Source organism: Lytechinus pictus, chromosome 17, assembly GCF_037042905.1.
Source record: "Lytechinus pictus isolate F3 Inbred chromosome 17, Lp3.0, whole genome shotgun sequence".
In the NCBI taxonomy this organism is placed as follows: domain Eukaryota; kingdom Metazoa; phylum Echinodermata; class Echinoidea; order Temnopleuroida; family Toxopneustidae; genus Lytechinus; species Lytechinus pictus.
The window spans coordinates 1,901,353-1,920,084 of NC_087261.1; the positions used below are offsets into that span (position 1 = coordinate 1,901,353).

General features: G+C 35.4%; 1 protein-coding gene across 2 annotated transcripts; it reads right to left on the reverse strand.

Moving 5' to 3' along the window:
- Window positions 1-1,847: 1,847 nt before the first annotated feature.
- On the reverse strand, window positions 1,848-13,513 carry LOC129281069 (ADP-ribosylation factor-related protein 1-like). Of its 2 annotated transcripts, none has more exons than XM_064112046.1 (8): window positions 13,318-13,513; window positions 11,752-11,868; window positions 10,749-10,836; window positions 10,283-10,365; window positions 9,457-9,538; window positions 8,798-8,868; window positions 6,976-7,076; window positions 1,848-4,334 (listed from the first exon to the last, which is right to left on the reverse strand). In XM_064112046.1, the coding sequence occupies exons 2-8, from the start codon at window positions 11,842-11,844 to the stop codon at window positions 4,244-4,246; spliced, it is 609 nt and encodes a 202-aa protein (XP_063968116.1). In that variant the 5' UTR covers window positions 11,845-11,868; window positions 13,318-13,513; the 3' UTR covers window positions 1,848-4,243. The 2 variants fall into 2 exon arrangements, with proteins under 2 accessions (XP_063968116.1, XP_054773034.2); XM_054917059.2 differs by having other exon boundaries at window positions 13,323-13,386.
- Between the last annotated feature and the right edge of the window lie 5,219 nt (window positions 13,514-18,732).

Genomic DNA, 18,732 nt, shown 5'->3' on the forward strand with positions numbered 1-18,732 from the left:
CAGAAATCATAAAGAATTAATCATTTGGAAATGGAATCGAATTTATAATTCATACTCAAAATATGGAAACTGCAATGCGAAATGTGAAATACTAAAAGTGTATGAGTGTTGATTAAAAAAATATTTATTCAAAAACCTGCTGAAGTGAAATTCATATATCATCACCTTCTATACTATCCGATGAGGAAATAAGGGGAAGTTCATCCTGAAAAAAAGTTTATTGTAAGAACAGCAGAAAAAAAGGGTTGAGGGCAGTGGCGTACCTAGGATTTTCCACAGGGGGGGGGGCAAAACCGTCCGCCAAAAAATTTGACAAGCAAAAAAAAAAAAAAAAGGGTCTTCAATCACAAATAAAGGATTTTGTACCAGAGAAAAAATTTGACAAGCAAATTAAAAAAAAAAAGGTCTTCAAGCTCGTCAGGGGGGGGGGGGGCAATAAAGGTCTTCAAGCTCGTCAGGGGGGGCAAAAAAGGTCTTTCAAGCTCGTCAGGCGGGCAGGGATACGTCCTTTGCATGGGTTGTGGCTCGTCAGGGGGGCAGACCGCGGCCCCCCCTGCCCCCCCCCCCCCCCCCCGTAGGTACGCTAGTGGTTGAGGGAATCAATTAACTCGGATTTTTAAAGCTTATTAGAATATTAATTTTCGATTTGTAATGTCAAATGCGAGCATCTTCCTATATCATCATGTATCGAGAATTAAAAAAATATATGAAATGTCATTTTCTTAAAAAAATATTGCATCTTTGGTATACCAACAGACAAATTATTTCACATCCGCTCCTGAAAGACGTTTTTTGTCATCATGAACCGTTAAAAAATTACATTCCATAACATATGGGGCAGCTGCTCATATTATGAAGTCACGAATTTTATAAATGAAATTTTATTAATTCTTTTATTTTCTAATGGATTTTCCTCAAACCTCCATTAATGTTTTTTTTCATGTATTTTTACAACAAACTATTGGTCAGGTCAAACTTCCTCTCCAATACAAACGGATCTAATTAGTGGCGTACCTAGGATTTTCTACAGGGGGGGGGCAAAACCGTCCGCCAAAAAATTTGACAAGCAAAAAAAAAAAAAAAAAAAGGTCTTCGATCACAAATAAAGGATTTCGTACTAGAAAAAAATTGACAAGCAAAAAAAAAAAAAAAAAAAAAAAAAAAAAAAAAAAAGGTCTTCGATCACAAATATAGGGAAATTCATTTTTAGATCGCATAGTTAATGATAGACGGTGACCAAGGAGATTTAAACAGGAGAAACAACGGAGAGTTTCTTTTTGAAGTTTCCTCTGATGCGGTGAGAAAGGTTGTGCGTAAAAAGAAAATAGAGAGAAATTGAGAAAATGCGGGGATTGGAGAAGAGGGAGGAAGACAGAGGGAAATGATGTAAAACACGCATTTCTCTCCGATCCCTCAATTATATTACCTCCTGTTCCCCTCTTAAATCATCTTTACCTGTGACTATTCCATATACACTATTCATTTCGATCATAACCACTTCCTCTCCGAACCCCCCCCCCATCCATTCCCCTCCCTCACCCATGAGCGAAAATCCCAGGGGGGACGTGTCCCCCTACAATTTGGAAAGGGGGGGGGCCAATGTCCCCCTATTATTTGTGGTCTTCTATGATGGAAAAAAATACATAATTAAAATACATCATTTGGGACGAAACGACCTTAGATTTTGGGTGGTAACATTTTTTTTTTTTTGGGGGGGTCAAATTTCCGGGAAAAAACCTTGATCCGCCCCTGCCCTCACCCCCCTCCCTCCTCATCACTCACACACACTATCTCTCCCTCTCTCTCTCTCTCTACACTACAAAACAACATAAATGTACATCAATCAATTCCATTTATATACATATACCATTTTATAAAAAAACAACTTTACAATAAATAACATACATTCTGATTTAAAGTATTGTTAAACCCCAATACGTGTACTCCACCGTTCCAATTCAACTCAAGATTGAGGACTGTGTATTCCCTAACATTTTTATTATTCTTATTCTATATGATAATTTATATTGATCGATTGTCCAATGGGACTGCTTCAAAATTAAGTGTAATTATTCTTAAATGTCCAAGCAAAATGGTAAACTCCTGATTCGTCTATTGCCAACTTGTCCACTCACCACATGGTCTACATGTACCTTCATTTAGTCATTCCGTCCATCAACATTTCATCTAACAATCATTTGGTCCAATAACCATCATGGTCCAATCACCACTTAGTCTATTCACCAGTTGGTCTATGACCAGTTGGTCTATGACCATTTCGTCTAAAAACTTGTTGATCTAATACCCATTTTTTTTCATTCCTTTCGCACAATCAACACTTATGCAATTAGACCAAATGTTTTATGGACTAAATGGCTATTGGACCAATTGATTTTTAGACAAAATGGTGAGTGGACTAAATGTCAATTAGACCATGTGGACAGTGGACGAATTGAAGACGACCAAATGATAGTAGACACGTTGCTAATTAGACGAATTGGCATTAGACAAATTGGAAATAAACCAGCAAAATTATGTGTATTATTTGTTTTATAAGATAGTGATGTGGATCCTTGTTATTTGATAAACCATCCTCTCATCTCAAAACTATGACTGGTCAATAGAACCAGTCAATAGTACTAGTCATCAGCTGAAATAAATGACTGGTCACATGATAGCTTTCAGCCAATCAATTGATAAGGATCCATATCACCATTGTATAACATGCGATATCATCATCTTTAACAATGGTAGTTATCTGCTGATGAGTAGAAGTGGAATTATGGCAAATCTTTCAATACGAGGGATTTGATCTGAAATTTTACGAGGGCAAGATCTGACTAATTCACCTTTGACCTAAGATACTTCCCACTTGTTAATCCTTTTAACTGATCTATTTGTGTGTTTATTCATTCTTATACATGGGTTGTGAAAAACTTTGCATCAAAACATTTTTTTTAATGGTGACAGCTCACTGAGTTCAGGGCCCCGTCTTACAAAGATGCGATTGATCCAATCAACCACAACTATGGAAAGCCAGTAAGGTCAACTTCTATTATACATGATTGTTCAAAATATTTTCCGACTGTGATGTATATTCATACATTCATCGTTTTCTTAAAAATTCATTGTCCTTCTCTTTGTTTACAAAGGACATAGTTCAAATTTCAAGTAGAAAATATTAGAATTATGGATTTCCAAAGGATCGAGGGTGATTGGATCAATCGTAACTCTTTGTAAGACGGGACCTAGGAATATCGGTATTTATGAAATGTGACAATGATTGACAACCTCATATTATCTGAAAACAATCTCCTAAATTATGTAAAGAACTGTTTAAAGTCAAAAGAATGTTGCATCTTATTTCAGAATACTAAAATATATTTTTTTTTTCAAACCTGTTGTAAAAATATTTATTTTTTTAGGTAACAAAAGATTCAAGACATTATTTTATTCATCTTGTTGTACAGATTTGCTGTATGTATACACAGCTAAAACTTCACTTTAGCAATATTTCTATGAATAAACAAACTTAAATCGAAATAACTAGAATCTTCTCAAGAAATGTTCTTTGCCTACAAAATGAATATGATCCTCTTTTTTTTACAATTTTAAGATGTACAGCCCTCCATGCTTCAAGGATATAAGATGGACAAATAAAGCCCTGTGAATTTCAACCAAAAACCAGTACAATTTCCTCTTAAATCATAGCAACCAACAATTCCCAAGAAATATTAAACTCTTACCTCCATTACATACAGAAGTAAACCCAAGCCGGTTATCATTATTGGCGATATATAATAAAAATATATAACATATTTTATAAAACCTTTATATTATTGGTTTATTCAACTTACTAACCAACCATGATCATGAAACAAACATACATTGCAAGAAGTTCATATGCCATTAATTGCATATTCCAATTGCTATTGGTGGATCAATTTTAGCCAAAGCATAACATTTTCTACTCTTGGTTGGAATAAGAGAGAAAGAAAGAAAAATACTAAGCTTGTGCTTGATTTGGAGTTGTATGATGGCTTTGCATTAAATTGCAAGACTTGCATCATTTGAGGATATAAAAGTGACATGGGATTAATTGCAAATTTCTTTCAAAAGCCCATATCGATTTATTATGTGAAGCCTCCTTTAGATAGATAGGGAGATGAAAGATTGGCTGTGATATGCCAGAAGGGGGCGCTGTTGACATTAGATCCTTGGTATTTGGATGGTTCCCAGGCATTCAATGAATTTCTGCTTCTCTAGGCGGTCTCCATGGTGCATTGTGTTTAACACTATCTACAAGCCATGCGATACCTTCATGAACTCCTTCTCTATACATACCAAGGAAAATAGAAAAAACAACAACAGAAGATTGGAAGTAAGCTCTTCATTCAATTAGGAAATTTTGTGCATGAAAATACAAGTATGAAATAAATAATCTCATTATCATTATGGCTGCTGCTGCTATCAATATCATTATTTGAATTGAATTTATCAGGTTTATTTCATTTCTATATTCATTTTATTTTCAACCTACAAATCAGAGAAACATAAAAACAAAAACATTACATAAATCAATACAAATCAATCTTAAACAAAATATGAGCCTCCCCTTTCAAATTAGTAATACAGGTATTATCAAAATTATAAACATACTTTTTGTATCATTATTACTATTTTTACTGTCATAAACATATTTATCAATTAAATTTTATGCATTTTCAGTATTATCATCATTATTATTGATCATCGTCATTATCATAATTATCATCACCATACTTTATATTATCATTGTATCATTATTATTTTGATTATTACTATAACGTTTGACAAGTTGGACCATAATATTTTAGTTAGAAAATTAATTGATTTTAGAGTTAGACCGTTTATTATTGATTGGATCATTAGTTTTTTAGAACAAAGATCTCAGTGTGTAAAATATCAGAATAACTTTTCAGAATATGTAACCACCCACGCCGGAGTGCCCCAAGGCACGAAATTAGGACCCATTTTATTTTTGATTATGTTTAATGATGCTTGTCAAGAACAATTGTTGCCTTATTTCAAATACGTTGATGATCTCACGTTACTTGAAAACAGAAACTTACAAAAACTATCAATATTACAAAATGTATTAGATGATTTATTAGAATGGACAGACAGTAATCATATGACACTAAATCCTAGTAAGTGCATGGCAATGAACATAACATTTATGAAAAATGCACCCTTATGTGAGTCTTTGCATATCGGCGAATCAGAACTGCCTTATGTTGATACCTTAAAGATTTTAGGAGTTTATATCCAATATAATTTAAAATGGGACTTCCATATAATTGAAATGTTAAAAAAGTGCAATAAAAAGCTCTATATGTTTAGATTAGTGAAAAAATATAAATTACCAATTTCTGACTTAATACAAATATATATCGGATACATTCGCCCTGTTTTAGAATATTGTGTGCCTGTGTTTAACGGAAGTTTAACTTTAGATCATGTACAGAAACTAGAAAGAATCCAGAAAAGAGTTTGTAAAATTATCTTCGGTCAAAGTTATTCTACTTATGAAGATGCTTTAAAACGATGCAAACTGGATACACTAAAAGATAGACGTGAACAATTATGCTCTGATTTTGCAGTATCTGTGAGCAAAAATCCACACTGTGAAAACTGGTTACCGGAAAGGAAAGTTGTTGGCATGACCTTACGCAATAAACAAAAATATATGCAATACAAATGCAGGACCTCCCGTTTTAAACATAGTGCAATACCGTATTTCATTGATCTTCTTAATAACTCATAAAGTGTATATTTTCATTGTAATTTTATTGTATACTGGATTTTTCTTAATGTATCATTAGTTTTATCATTATTACATAATTTTTTAATGCTACATGTGCAATTGTTATATATATTTGTAAATACATACATTTCAGCTTTCTAGCTGCAGTATGTGTATGATTGTTTTAATGGAAATAAATAAACCATGAAATGAAATGAAATGAAATGAATGAAACTTTTGTACTAACAATCATCATTATTGTTATTGTCATCATCATCATCATCATCATCATCACCATCACCCTCATCATCATCATCATCATCATCATCATAATCACCATCATCATCATCAGCATCATGCATCTTATGAAGAATTTTAACTTGTAAACAGAGTGAGAAAACAATAGAACCAAGAGAGATAACTGGAACAATGAATGTTGACCACACATGTCCTTGCTTCCCTGGTAGAGAAAAGGGTAAAAACTACGTACTGCAGCCCACAGAGTAAGTACTGTTGCCCATCTCAAACTGGACATGAATGGCAACATCCACAAGAACCAACACACTTCCCTTGATACAAATCAATACGACAGATATACATAACCAAAATAATCTAATAATAAATCCACTTATGGGATCACACGCATAAAACATTTCCCAAAGACTTGTGTGTTAAAATTGCACTGTTAAAAAATTCATAAAAAATAAAGTTGAAATTAGATGGTCGAATGTTTACTACCATTGGATGGGATATACATCTGACATTCCATATCTGACCAGAAAAGGGTACCTCGACCAGCTCATTTAAAAAATAAATTGGCATTTATGAAAACATCTCCTGATGGGATCAAATTCATCACCTGAAACAGTAAAGTAGCCCTAATTCTTCCGCCAGCAAAAATATTTCCAAAGTCATCAATATTTCTTCCCAATTTGGGCAAATGATTTTCAGTAGTTACCCTCCCTATACCGGTAATCAGTGTTAGATGGCCAATAATATTCATACACTTTTGTCATTCAGCAATATAAAAATTTGGAATTGGTTGGGTCGAATGAATATCTTTTGCATCCCTCTTGTAATTAGGCTCGCGGCACCTTATAGGAGAACAATTTTGTATTTGACCCTACTGCTGTGGTTTGTTGCATCATGACTAAACAAGTTTCTATTAGCTGGTGTGTGACATGTCTTACCCGGTCAATGCAGATACTGGTTGTAACCGACATGCTCTGTGACCCATCAGCTTAGCTGTCTTGTTGAATTCCTTCTTTACCTCTTCTGCTGGAAGATGGCCCTAAAAATAAAACAATGTGAATTAAACACATCAATCAAATACAGTCAGTAGAAGTAGAGATAAGCATAACATTTCTAATAATATTTACATCTCTGTCATAAATTGAATTACATCAAATCTATCAAAAACAATCATTAGAGATGTTTACCGTTTCTAAGTATACTCACATTTCCGTTATAAATTTAATTGAATCAAACTGATAAAAAACGATCAATAGAGATAAGTTTAACGTTCCTAAGTACATTAACTTTTCCATCAAGTTTTGTTATTGGATCATACTTCAGATTTGTTGGCTTACTTCAAGCATCGATGCAGTGAAAAATTGATTTCAGTGATTTGTGGAAGTGGGCCCCATAACACTAAGCTTATGTTTTGTTTGTAAGGCTGAATTTTAATGATTGATTATATTGTTTATCTAATATGGAATCAATCATACAAAGAAATTGTACCATCGTTCGCCTAGGTTTGAATTTTATCTCAAAGTACCTTATTGGTGCAAGACAATATTATATGTAACAAACTGGCTTACACTATATTTGTAAATACAACTTCTGGCTTTCTATCCAGTAAATAAGATTGTACTGATTGATCTGATAAGTCAGAAAAATCTTGGAACCAGTAGGATTTGAACCTCTTTATCTCCTGACTGCCAGTTTACACTACATTTATCAAGACCTGAGGGGTGTTTCACAAAGATTTAAGTGTGACTTAGAGTCGCACTTAAATTCCCAGTTGCGTACGGTTCAGAAGACATCACCACATTGGTCAGATCATTCGCACACGGGATGCGCACTACCGTGTACATGTATCTATCAATCAGATTGGGCGTTGCATATCATGTACGCGTCAGCATTTAAGTGCGACGAAAGTCATACTTGAATCTTTGTGAAACACCCCCCAGGGCCGGTTTCAATTCAATATTTAAGCCAAATTTTTAGTATTTTACTCAGCATTTTGCCTAAGTAAGACACTTATCAATCTTTGGTATTCAATTGCATTTTCTGGCTAAGTATTTTGCTTAAATCTAAGTCAGCCCCCTCACCTGGCTAAAGTCTGGCATTCATGCAGTTTACAAACATACATGTAAACGTACACAGTCTAACGTCCTGTGCACAGGAGGATACATTAATTGTGCATTATTTGGCTAAATTCTTATGACGTCACAATAGTTATTAATATGTATTTTGCTTGAATTTGGCTTGATAAAGTAAAATAGCTAGATTAGATGTGAATACGAGTGTAAGCATTTTGCTTAGCCAAGTTAAGTACAATGCTAAGTAAAATACTTAACAAAATCAATACTTTCAATTGAATACCGGCCCTGTACTATAGCCCTGTTAATAAAGCTGTCTGTAAATTATGCATGGCTATATGCATGACTGATGACTTACATGTATTCTTGTGATGAATTTGATATCAGAATTTTACTTATTATGTGTGTGAACTTTCTATAATTCTCTTATAATCTTGAAAAATTATGATCTTCGCAATCATATAGTTGCTGAAAATGAAAAAGGTTTGAATAAAGTGAGAATTATCAAATTTCATCTTTACACGTAGCTGATGTTATTGAGTATCCGGCTGAGCACAAGAAAAAGTCACCAGAGTTTAGTACTGCATAAAGTCAGATGAAACTTCGGAACTGCTTTATGAAAAAGTACAATATTAAAAACAAAATAGACCAACTAAAGGGTTATGTTTTCAACCTTGTTCGTACTCACCTGGACATCTTGTTTGTTTGCTAAGACAAGAAGAGGGACTCCCATCAATGCTTCACTTTCTAACATTTGCTCTGTATTAGATAGAAAATCAAACAGAATGACTTAATGATTCATTCATTCATTCATTCATTCATTCATTGCATCATCATTGTGATACTACCACTAATAATCACGATGATGATGATGCAATGAACGATAAGAAAAAGAATATAGAGACATATAACAGAAACAAGATGAACAATGGTGGTACAAACAAATCTGAAAAGTGAAATAGAAAAAATAAATTGATAAAAGTTCCATTCATTGTATCATTGTCATCATCATAATAATATAGCACTAACAACAATAACAATAGAAAAAAAACAGGAGGCAAGATGAATGAAACTGGAAAGTGAATTACATGTAGTTCTGATTATAAAAATATGGATAAATTCAATTCATATACAAAATATCATGAATTACAATTATGGACCGATGTTTCTGTCACCATCAGATAATTTTTTAGTTTATCGGTTTGCCTCTGAGACTGCAATAGTTTTTTAACCTCTCTAACTGTAGCTTGCTGTATAGGCAACAGAGGCATAGGGTTTTCAAGTAGTAGACATATCACCATTTTTTTACTTGATGAATACACTAGATCTGAATGAAGTAGAACTTACCAAAAGCTATTCTTGATTCTTCTAACCTATCAGGGTCTGAGGAATCTACTACATAGATCAATCCATGAGATTCAGCATAATACTGTAAAGATGAAAACATAAAGAAAGAAATTTTAATCTAGATTGGTGCAAAATGTATTAACATCATCATCATCATCTTTGACTTGTTGCCTCCTTCTCTTCTCTCTTCTTTCTCTTCCTCTTTTTCATCATTATCATCATCGTCATCTCACCAACATCACTTCATCTTCATCACATTCATCATCATCACCAACATCTTCATCTTTGTCACCTCATAATCATCACCATCATCGTCATCATCACCATCATCACCATCGTCATCATCATCAGCATCATCATCATCATCTCATTATCATCATCATCACCTCATCACCATCATAATCACCTACAGGTTGTAGGAAAAGGAAGTTGGACCATGTGTAATTTGGTAAAACTGTTAATGAAACTATTTTTACATATGGACCAAACAAGACTAGCTATGGAAGTGTACTTTTACAAGTCTGTCACCAATGAAAAGTTGCCATTATGAGATAGTTAATCATAGTAACAGAAAAAAAATCTGATTCTAAGCAACTGAAAAACATGGATAATAGTTAGACAACAAATATTGATGAAACACTGCCCGGGAGTTGTTCATCAGCATCTGTCCGCCGACAATTGTCAGCGCTGACGAAATTTGAGATTGTTTTATTGGCTGAGAAGCACAAGCCTAGACTTGCTAATATGACAACAGTCAAAGAATAACTACATGTACTTTGTTTAGTGCTGACAGCTTTCATGAAATGGTGCTGAGGTTTGGCTTTACCTTATCCCATAATGCCTGCAGCTCCTCTTGCCCACCGAGGTCCCAGAACATCAGCCGAATAGATGAGGTATCAATCTTTCCAACTGACAAGAGATAAATAAATTCATGCAGTATTGTGTCATTAATTCACCCTAACTGATATAGAAGCAAAAGCTTTGATTACCCAGAATTAAAAGCCATTTTTCTGTTCTATAGCTCATGTTATTTAATGATGTGCACCTATCCACCAAATCCTGGATGTAATTATCAATGTGACACCCTTCACGCATATTTGTGATTTTTACTCAACTTATTTGTATAAAAAGAATAAAGGATAGACTTACAATTATTACTGGAAAATCATGAATTAAAATCCATGAAGAATAATCACTAGTAACTTAACATCAGTGATGGAAAATGAATGAATGAATTCAGCCTATCAAAATCAAAGTTATTAGTGAAGATTAGTGAACACTAAACTACTTACTATTTAGGCCAACAGTGGTTGTAATTTTGTCTAGTGCCTTAGCCTTGTATCCCCTCACAAACTGCATCTGTGCTTGTTCTAAGAAGGTCTGAGAAACAAGTATTTAGAAAAAGAAGACATGAAACAAAAATAGTCAAATAAAAATTTGAATATATCATTAATATCAGAGAAAATATTAGCCCATTAAATAAACCAACAGAATGCTGGTTTAATGCATATTCACAGCTTGTAAGCCAAGTATTTTTCCTGAGAAAATCTCAAATTAACCAGTGAGTCTTATCACTGACCTGAATTATGTGACGTCACATTGATTTCAAGGGTTCGTTCTTAATTGCCAGATTATAAATTCATTTTTTTTTCATTTTGCAGAGGAAAACAATACTGACATTATTTAGTGCTTCGAAAAGTGGATGAAGGTTGACAGCATTTGACCATGTTCTTATAGATTCGATTTGTTTGGCTCCTATTTGGCCAAGATTCCTTAGGGGGTGTTGAAAGAAAATATTTGCAATCAATTGCAAACATTCTGCGGTAATAGATATATCAATTTTAATTGTAGCAAATCAGATTACACTGCTTGTTTCAAGAAGTAAATTAGCAATCAATCGCAAGTTTGCAAAAACTAATGATTTATTTAGGAACCAAAATAGACTTGCAATTGATCGCGAGTTTCTTGCAACACCCCACAAGTCAGGAAAAACTGTTACGCACAATCTGAATACTGACAGAGAGCTCAAAGCTGTGCCAAATACCGGTAAGTGTGAAATATAACAAGTCCAAAAAAAAACTCCAGACGAATTATGAAATGCGGGAATTGAAAAGGGTTAGCTTTCAGTTTGAACACCCAATAGGCACTGTTTTAAGTATCAGATTGATAAACTTTTAGGAGGAAGATACAAAGAATTTGGATGAGAGATAGACCTGGAAACTCGACTGCAGACCTCTGCATTTTCCAGTACATCTGGTAATATGGTAATAAGATAAGAATAACGAATGAACTCACCGTTTTACCAGCATTATCTAAACCAAGGATGAGAATAAAGAACTCATCTCGTCTGAACATGAACTGCCATAACCCATAGAGAAGAGAAAACATGGTGACACACCTCGTACGGAACCCCTGAAAATTGACCAAATTTAGAGCATAAATGAAAAAGAGAGAAATAAATAGTTATTCTACAATGATTGTGATATTCTTGATTTCCTCCTCCTCCTCCCGGGGGGGGGGCACTCAGTATATAATGCATAGTGGGTATGTGCCGCGGAGGGGACCCCCATTTTTACACTCAAATTTCCGTTCTGAGGCATAGCATTTTTGTCTTATTGAGAAAAAGAACAAAGAAAGCCGCTCCAAAGCATAGCATTTTCTTCTTCTCGAGAAAAAAAGATGAAAAAAATCCGCTCCAGGGCTTCGCATATTTTCCGTTACGCCGTTCCGGTCGCAATTTTGGTGAAAAGCGGCCGCAGCTCGCTGTCTGACCATCACCTCTGCGCTAGCGCGCCCGGCAGTCGTTCCCCCGGGCTAGCTGCATGCACGTTCCATAGGGATGCATACGCGCTCGCACGCAGGCGACCCGTTCCAAGGACCCCCGTTTTCACAAACATTTGTTGTTCCGAAGCCCGTTCCGAGGACCCTCCTTTTTACAATAAGCCCGCTCCAAGGCCCCCGTTTTTTGTCTCGCCCGCGGCACATACCTACTACTTTTATGGTCGAGTGCCCCCCCCCCCGGTCCCCTGATGATATTCAATTTCATCTACTCTGTCTCTGGTATTCGGCAAAGATTACTTCTGGATTTAACAGTACTCACCCTCACTCACAATGAGTGATGATGATCTTCAGCATTCTCTCAATGTGGCAGATCCAGGATTTATTATTTTTTATTTGGTATTTTTATTGGATTTTTAAAATTATTTTTGTATTACTATTCTGTATTCAGGACACGAGACCGAGTCTGCCATTATTTTAAGGAGGTTGAATTCCTTATTTTCTGACAAAGAAGAAAAAGTTGTCACTCATCTCTAAACCTCAAAAGGAAGCAACTGCTCTTAAGGGGAAGTTCACCCTGACAAAAGACTATTATTATTATTGATGATTGTAAAAATTGCAGAAAAAATAATCTATTATTAATAATATAAATAGAAAATATCGCTGAAAAACTTTGACTTGAGAAAAATCCATCAAAAAATAATTATTTGATTTGTGATGTCATTTGCAAGCAACTTTCCTACATATCGATTGGTAAAAAATCAGTGAAATGCCCTTTTCTCAGAATTAATGTTACTAGATTTAGTCTTCTAACGCTAGATAAGTTCGATTCCGATCAGCATCGTCGGCGTCGCAGCCTTCGTGTAATTTTACTGCCAAATTTGCCCATCACAGAATTCAATGTATCGGACTGAAGGCAAATGTAGGATTTTTATGAATCTTTGTTGCAATAATCAAAACTAGAGTCGCAATAAAATTGGGACAAAAACGAGATAAATGAAGCATTATTTTAACGGGCCGATCATGTCAACTGAATCTATCTATGGAATAAATCACAACTTAATTTTACTTTTCAATACTTACCTGGCCTAGCTTGATCAAATTGTATTAATTCTCGGACTTTTATTCCAGCTTGATGATATTCTAATGACGTCATCACAGTGCAGTTAGCATGCAATTAAGATCGCGGTGATCGGCCGTGTGTGACCCATATCATACAGTGGTTTTTTTAGGGGGAGGGGTCACGATTGAACTTGTTATTTACATGCTATTATCAATAGTACTAGATCTAGTAATACTTTTTTAATATGTCACAATCATATATATATACATTTCACTTTTAGTGTTGATAGATCTCTATATAACGTCTCATCTACACAGGGGGGGGGGGGGGAGTATATAATTCATAATGCTTTATAATATGATAGGGTAATTAAGTCTAAAGCCCGGGGGGGGCACTCGACCAAAAAAGTGGTAGGGGTGTGCCGCGGGCGAGGCAAAAAACGGGGGCCTTGGAGCGGGCTTATTGTAAAAAGGAGGGTCCTCGGAACGGGCTTCGGAACTACAAATGTTTGTGAAAACGGGGGTCCTCGGAACGGATCTCCGTATCTCTGTGACGTGGTGCGTATGCATCCCTATGGAACGGGCAATCGTGCATGACGCAGCTAGCGCGGCCTCTGCCGGGTGCGCTCGCGCTTAGGCGATGGTCGAAAAGCGCTCTACGGCCGCTTGTCAATGCGACCGGAACGGCGTAACGAAAAATATGCGAAGCTTTGGAGCGGATTTCTTTCTTCTTTTTTCTCGATAAGAAGGAAATGCTATGCATTGGAGCGGCTTTCTTTGTTCTTTTTCTCAAAAAGACAGAAATGCTATGCCTTGGAACGGAAATTTGAGTGTAAAAATGGGGGTCCCCTCCGCGGCACATACCCACTATGCATTATATACTGAGTGCCCCCCCCCCCGGGGTCTAAAGATCAAGGGGCATGTGGGAATATTGCTGGGTAATAATTGAATTGAAACAAACTGTTACTGTTTGTAAATTTCCCGGGGTTAAGGAAAATGTGTGAAGTGTGAACTGTGAAAAGCATATATATATTTGTTCGCAATGGAATGATCAAAACAAGCTATATGGTATCATTTTAAAGAGAATAAAATGATCTGTTGATTGATATCAAATATGAATTGTGTAAAATTGGGAGTTGGGAGAAATTAATGGCCAAACTCAGATTTCCAAAAAAAAATTGAGTTTTTTTTTAAGGGTTTATAAACCCCTCAAAAAATGTTTGGAAATCTGAGTTGGCCATTAATTTCTCCCAACTCCCAATATTACACAATGCATATTTGATATCATTCAAAGGGTCATTTAATTCTCTTGCTTGTTATGATCATTCCATTACGAAAAGAACAGGATTCAAAAGTGCTGGATGAGGCCTGAATTGAAAAGCTGCAAAGCGAGCTGCGAGCAGAAATAGTCATAGTGTCAATAAAGAACATAATTCAATAGAGATAAAAATTCATTCAAAACAAGACCCTAATTCTTATTTTTTTTAATGTTTTGTTGTGGTTTATGTAGTGATGGTTCTGTAAGATAACATGGTTTGAGACGTGGTTTGAAATACCCATACATGCATGTCTGTTTGTTTGTTATGTGTTTGCTTGTGCAGTGGTTTGTTTGATTCCATGTTAATGTTGATATTAAGGTGCATGAAAACAAAAGAAACAGCTGAGAAACTCACTGATCACCACGGAAAAAAGGACAGTGACCATGGTGACCTTCAATATTGTGTCATTTTGACCTTGCCCCACATTTCAAGGCACTGCACCACCATGTAAACCATAATCATACATGTAGGGTACTATTTTAAAGAGAATTAAATGATATATTCATTGGTATCAATCAGACATTAATATTCACTAAAACCGAGGAGGGATTATCGTTGATAGTCAGATTTCCAAACTTTTTTTAAGGAGTTTATATAGTCTCCTGATTACGGTGCTCACAGCTTTTTAGGAATTACTTCCTGCCGGCACAACATTTATCTCACTTGGGTTGAGTGCAGCACAATGTGCACGGGAATCGAACCCACGTCCCTCAGATTGAAAGACGGGATTCTAAACCACTAGACCACGACGCCGCCCCATAGGGGGATCGGAGGTGTCACAAATCCCTTTCGATGCTAACACTGCAAGATAACCCGATTTTGTTTATACTCAGTCGAGAATGTGCCAAGTTTCCGTCTGGAAAATAACAGATTTTTCTCGCTCAGCCTCCCAAAGCTCCCTCGCATTTCGCAGCTTTTTCTTCAGGGGTGGTGTCACGAGACCCCCGAGACCCCCAAGTTTAATCTCGCCCTCTCGGTTCTGATGTGGCAGCACAGGGGAGAGGGAGCGTTAATTTATGAAATTTAATGCCCCCCGCTAGCCTGATGTGTGAGAAAAACTCCTGGTCAGTTCTCACTTAAAGATAGTTTTTATACTTTATAATTCCCATGCATACAACATAATGAAATGAATGGAGTATATATAGGATTTAGTTATTGCCACTAATTGACAAGTTAATTACATGAAACATTACAGTGCGTAATTTATGGGGTAAAACATTTGGTAACCGGAGCTACCATACTATCCTCAAAATGATTATCAACAATAATTATCATTATGTAAGGCACTGTCACATAAATCAAACACAATCATAAAAGGCCTATCGACATCACTTGATATAGACTGTTCCTGTTTCACACATTTTAACGTGAATTATTTTCTAATCAATATATGGACAAAATTAAAAGAGGTTAGTGGAATCAAGCTTTCGATGTGATTGAATTTGAACAAACTTTACATGGCCATGCAGCCAGCGCATGATACAGGGCTACATGTTTAGAAGCACTGCATCAGGAACATAATGGACCAATAAAACCAACCTAACCAAATCACGTGACTCACCAATGAGCTGGTGCATGCATCTGGCGTGTCTTATTAACCTCCTGAAATTATAATGAACATATGACTTCTCATGCAATGAGTTCGATTTTTTCATCTGTATTATATGATATATGATACCGAGGTTTTTTACCTGACTGCTAAGAAAGCACGAATGCCTGTGAGCAAGCAACCAGGGGACCCCAGGGGACCAACGGCTTAAGGTCCTCTCCTTATAATGTTGGCCTGATTACATCCATTGCATAGCATTGGTATTGAGTGTGATTTATTGATTACGAGTTTAAGCATAAATTATGAATAGATGGTTCATTGTGACACGTAAGTGCGGAGGATTATAAAAATACACGATGATTTCCTCTCGGCTTTCAACAAAATAATACAGACTACACCAACCAAGAGGTTGATGACAACGTGAAGCTTTCTGCTCTGGCGCCATCTAGTGACGTGAAATGGTGATCTTCACACTGACTCGGAGAGATCACTGAACTATATACCAGTGGGAGAGTACAGCCCAGGGATACATTTTGTTTGAAATATTCCAATATTTTCTCATTTTATTTTTACGTAATGTGTCATGTAGTAAAAACAGACTCATTGTTCTTATACATCATTTTCAAAAGTAAATAATGAAAGATATACATTCAGCCATGTAGCCAGTGTTTCCAAAATAGCGGTTCGATTCTTCTTTTCCTTTGCTGAAAAAAATAACAAGCAAAAAAATAAAGAAGAAAAAAAAAATCATCAGACAAGACTGATGGCCATACCGTTTCGGAAAAAAGGAAGGTAGGGCCTAATCAGTAAAAATTGTTTGCATTTCGTTAAAAATTGCCTTCCTCCCCTATTTTTTCTCGCTTTTTATTATTTTTGTCATTTTTGGAGGGGTGGTGGGTCCGATTTATCCCCTCGAACCTCCCCTGGCTACGGGCAGTATAGGAGGAAAATTACTAGAATGCTAGATCTGAGCAATAGGCGTATCAAAATTCATTCATTCGATCACTTTTCCTGTGATTTAATCATCACCAAAAACTCTCCCATGACCACCACCACCATCATCATCTCCATCTCCATCATGGCCTACATTTTCACCATTATCACCATCATCCTCATTCTTCTCATCTCCATCTTCATCACTATAAAATTAAGAACAAAATAACATTTCTATTCTGCTTTATAAAAATATATATTAATTTAATGAGTATTATTCCGTGGTTGTCTTTTTTCAAGCAATCCTTCTCCTGCAAACTGTAAATGTTAAATTTTCTTTGTTGGTTGTAGATCATTATTGTTTAGAATGACTTTTTTTCTTTCTTTATGATTCATACCAAAATCAATTACCAATAATTTTATATTTCTTATGTAATGGAAATTGTATGAATGCAGAAGAAAACAATAAATCAAATCAAATCATTATTTTATCTCCATCAGCACTATCAATTAAAATACATACAAAATAACATAATAATAAAGATAACAAGTTTTTGGCCTATATTAAAGAATATCAGATCCCAACTTTTGCATTACGGCATAACGTTTATCATTGTCTAAATTGCATCGGGTTAGGGGCGCTACTGGAACAAAGGTGACCTGTCCTATTTGACTTTTAAAGTGGAGTGGGAAGAAATAAATAATTAATAAAGAAACAGAGGAATATATAAAGGAGGAGGAAAAGAAGGACATCAAAAGGAGGGGTCTGGGTGGCACCCATTGATTAAAATTTAAAAAATAGATCGTCTAGCCCCCCCCCCCTCTATATCAAAATAACACCATTGAAATAAATTAAAAACGTATCATAGGGTTGCGATTCAGATTGATATTTTGTGCAGAATAGGTCAATTTGGATAAAGTGAAATAATATCAATGCAAATCATTACTGTAAACGGGCCCCAAATTATTTTTTCTTTCTTTCGATTGCAAATTATACCCTCCAAGAAAGATCATAAGATTATGATGGTAAAACAAAATTATGATCCATTTAGAACTGGAATTATAAATAAATCCAATACACTATCCAGATCAATCTCATTTTCAATGTCAATTTTGACTGTCATCCAGAAATGTGAATTGCTTAATTAGTTTGGTGTGTGGGAGGAAGTATTCATTAGTAATGATATCTGGGTGTGTTGATCTTAATATATTAGCTGATAAAGACTGGATCATTGCCAGTCAGGTCGCGGGCATAATCATTGCATATACTGTCCTGCATATTCATCATAACTATTTTTGCAGAATGTATGTATGTATAATTATTTTAAGTAGTATCTAAAGAAAAAGCCTAATGAGCACACTCTAACAAAAAGGTTTACCAAAATTGGGTAAAATGGGAACATGCATGTTGGTTAGATAAAAACATACCCAATATTTTTTAAATTTCACGCAATGTTGCGTTGAAATAGCGCAATATGGGGTTAAAAAAAAAAAAACACCCGCCAGCAAACATGCTTGTTTTTCTTTCCAATATTGGTTAAAACTTTACTCTGTGTCGTTAGGGTGCAGTAATGTGTATGGTTATTTAAAAAATGCTTTCATTTTCACCGGAAGTAATCAAAGCCTTTCCAAATA

Coding starts and splice junctions, on each gene's coding strand:
- LOC129281069 (XM_064112046.1), bottom strand. CDS start 11,844: ATGTTTTCTCTTCTCTATGGGTTATGGCAGTTCATGTTCAGACGAGAT. Junction 10,366..10,748: donor AACCACTGTTGGCCTAAATA/GTAAGTAGTTTA, acceptor ATCTCTTGTCAG/TTGGAAAGATTGATACCTCA. Junction 4,335..6,975: donor CCAGTATCTGCATTGACCGG/GTAAGACATGTC, acceptor TGGTATGTATAG/AGAAGGAGTTCATGAAGGTA.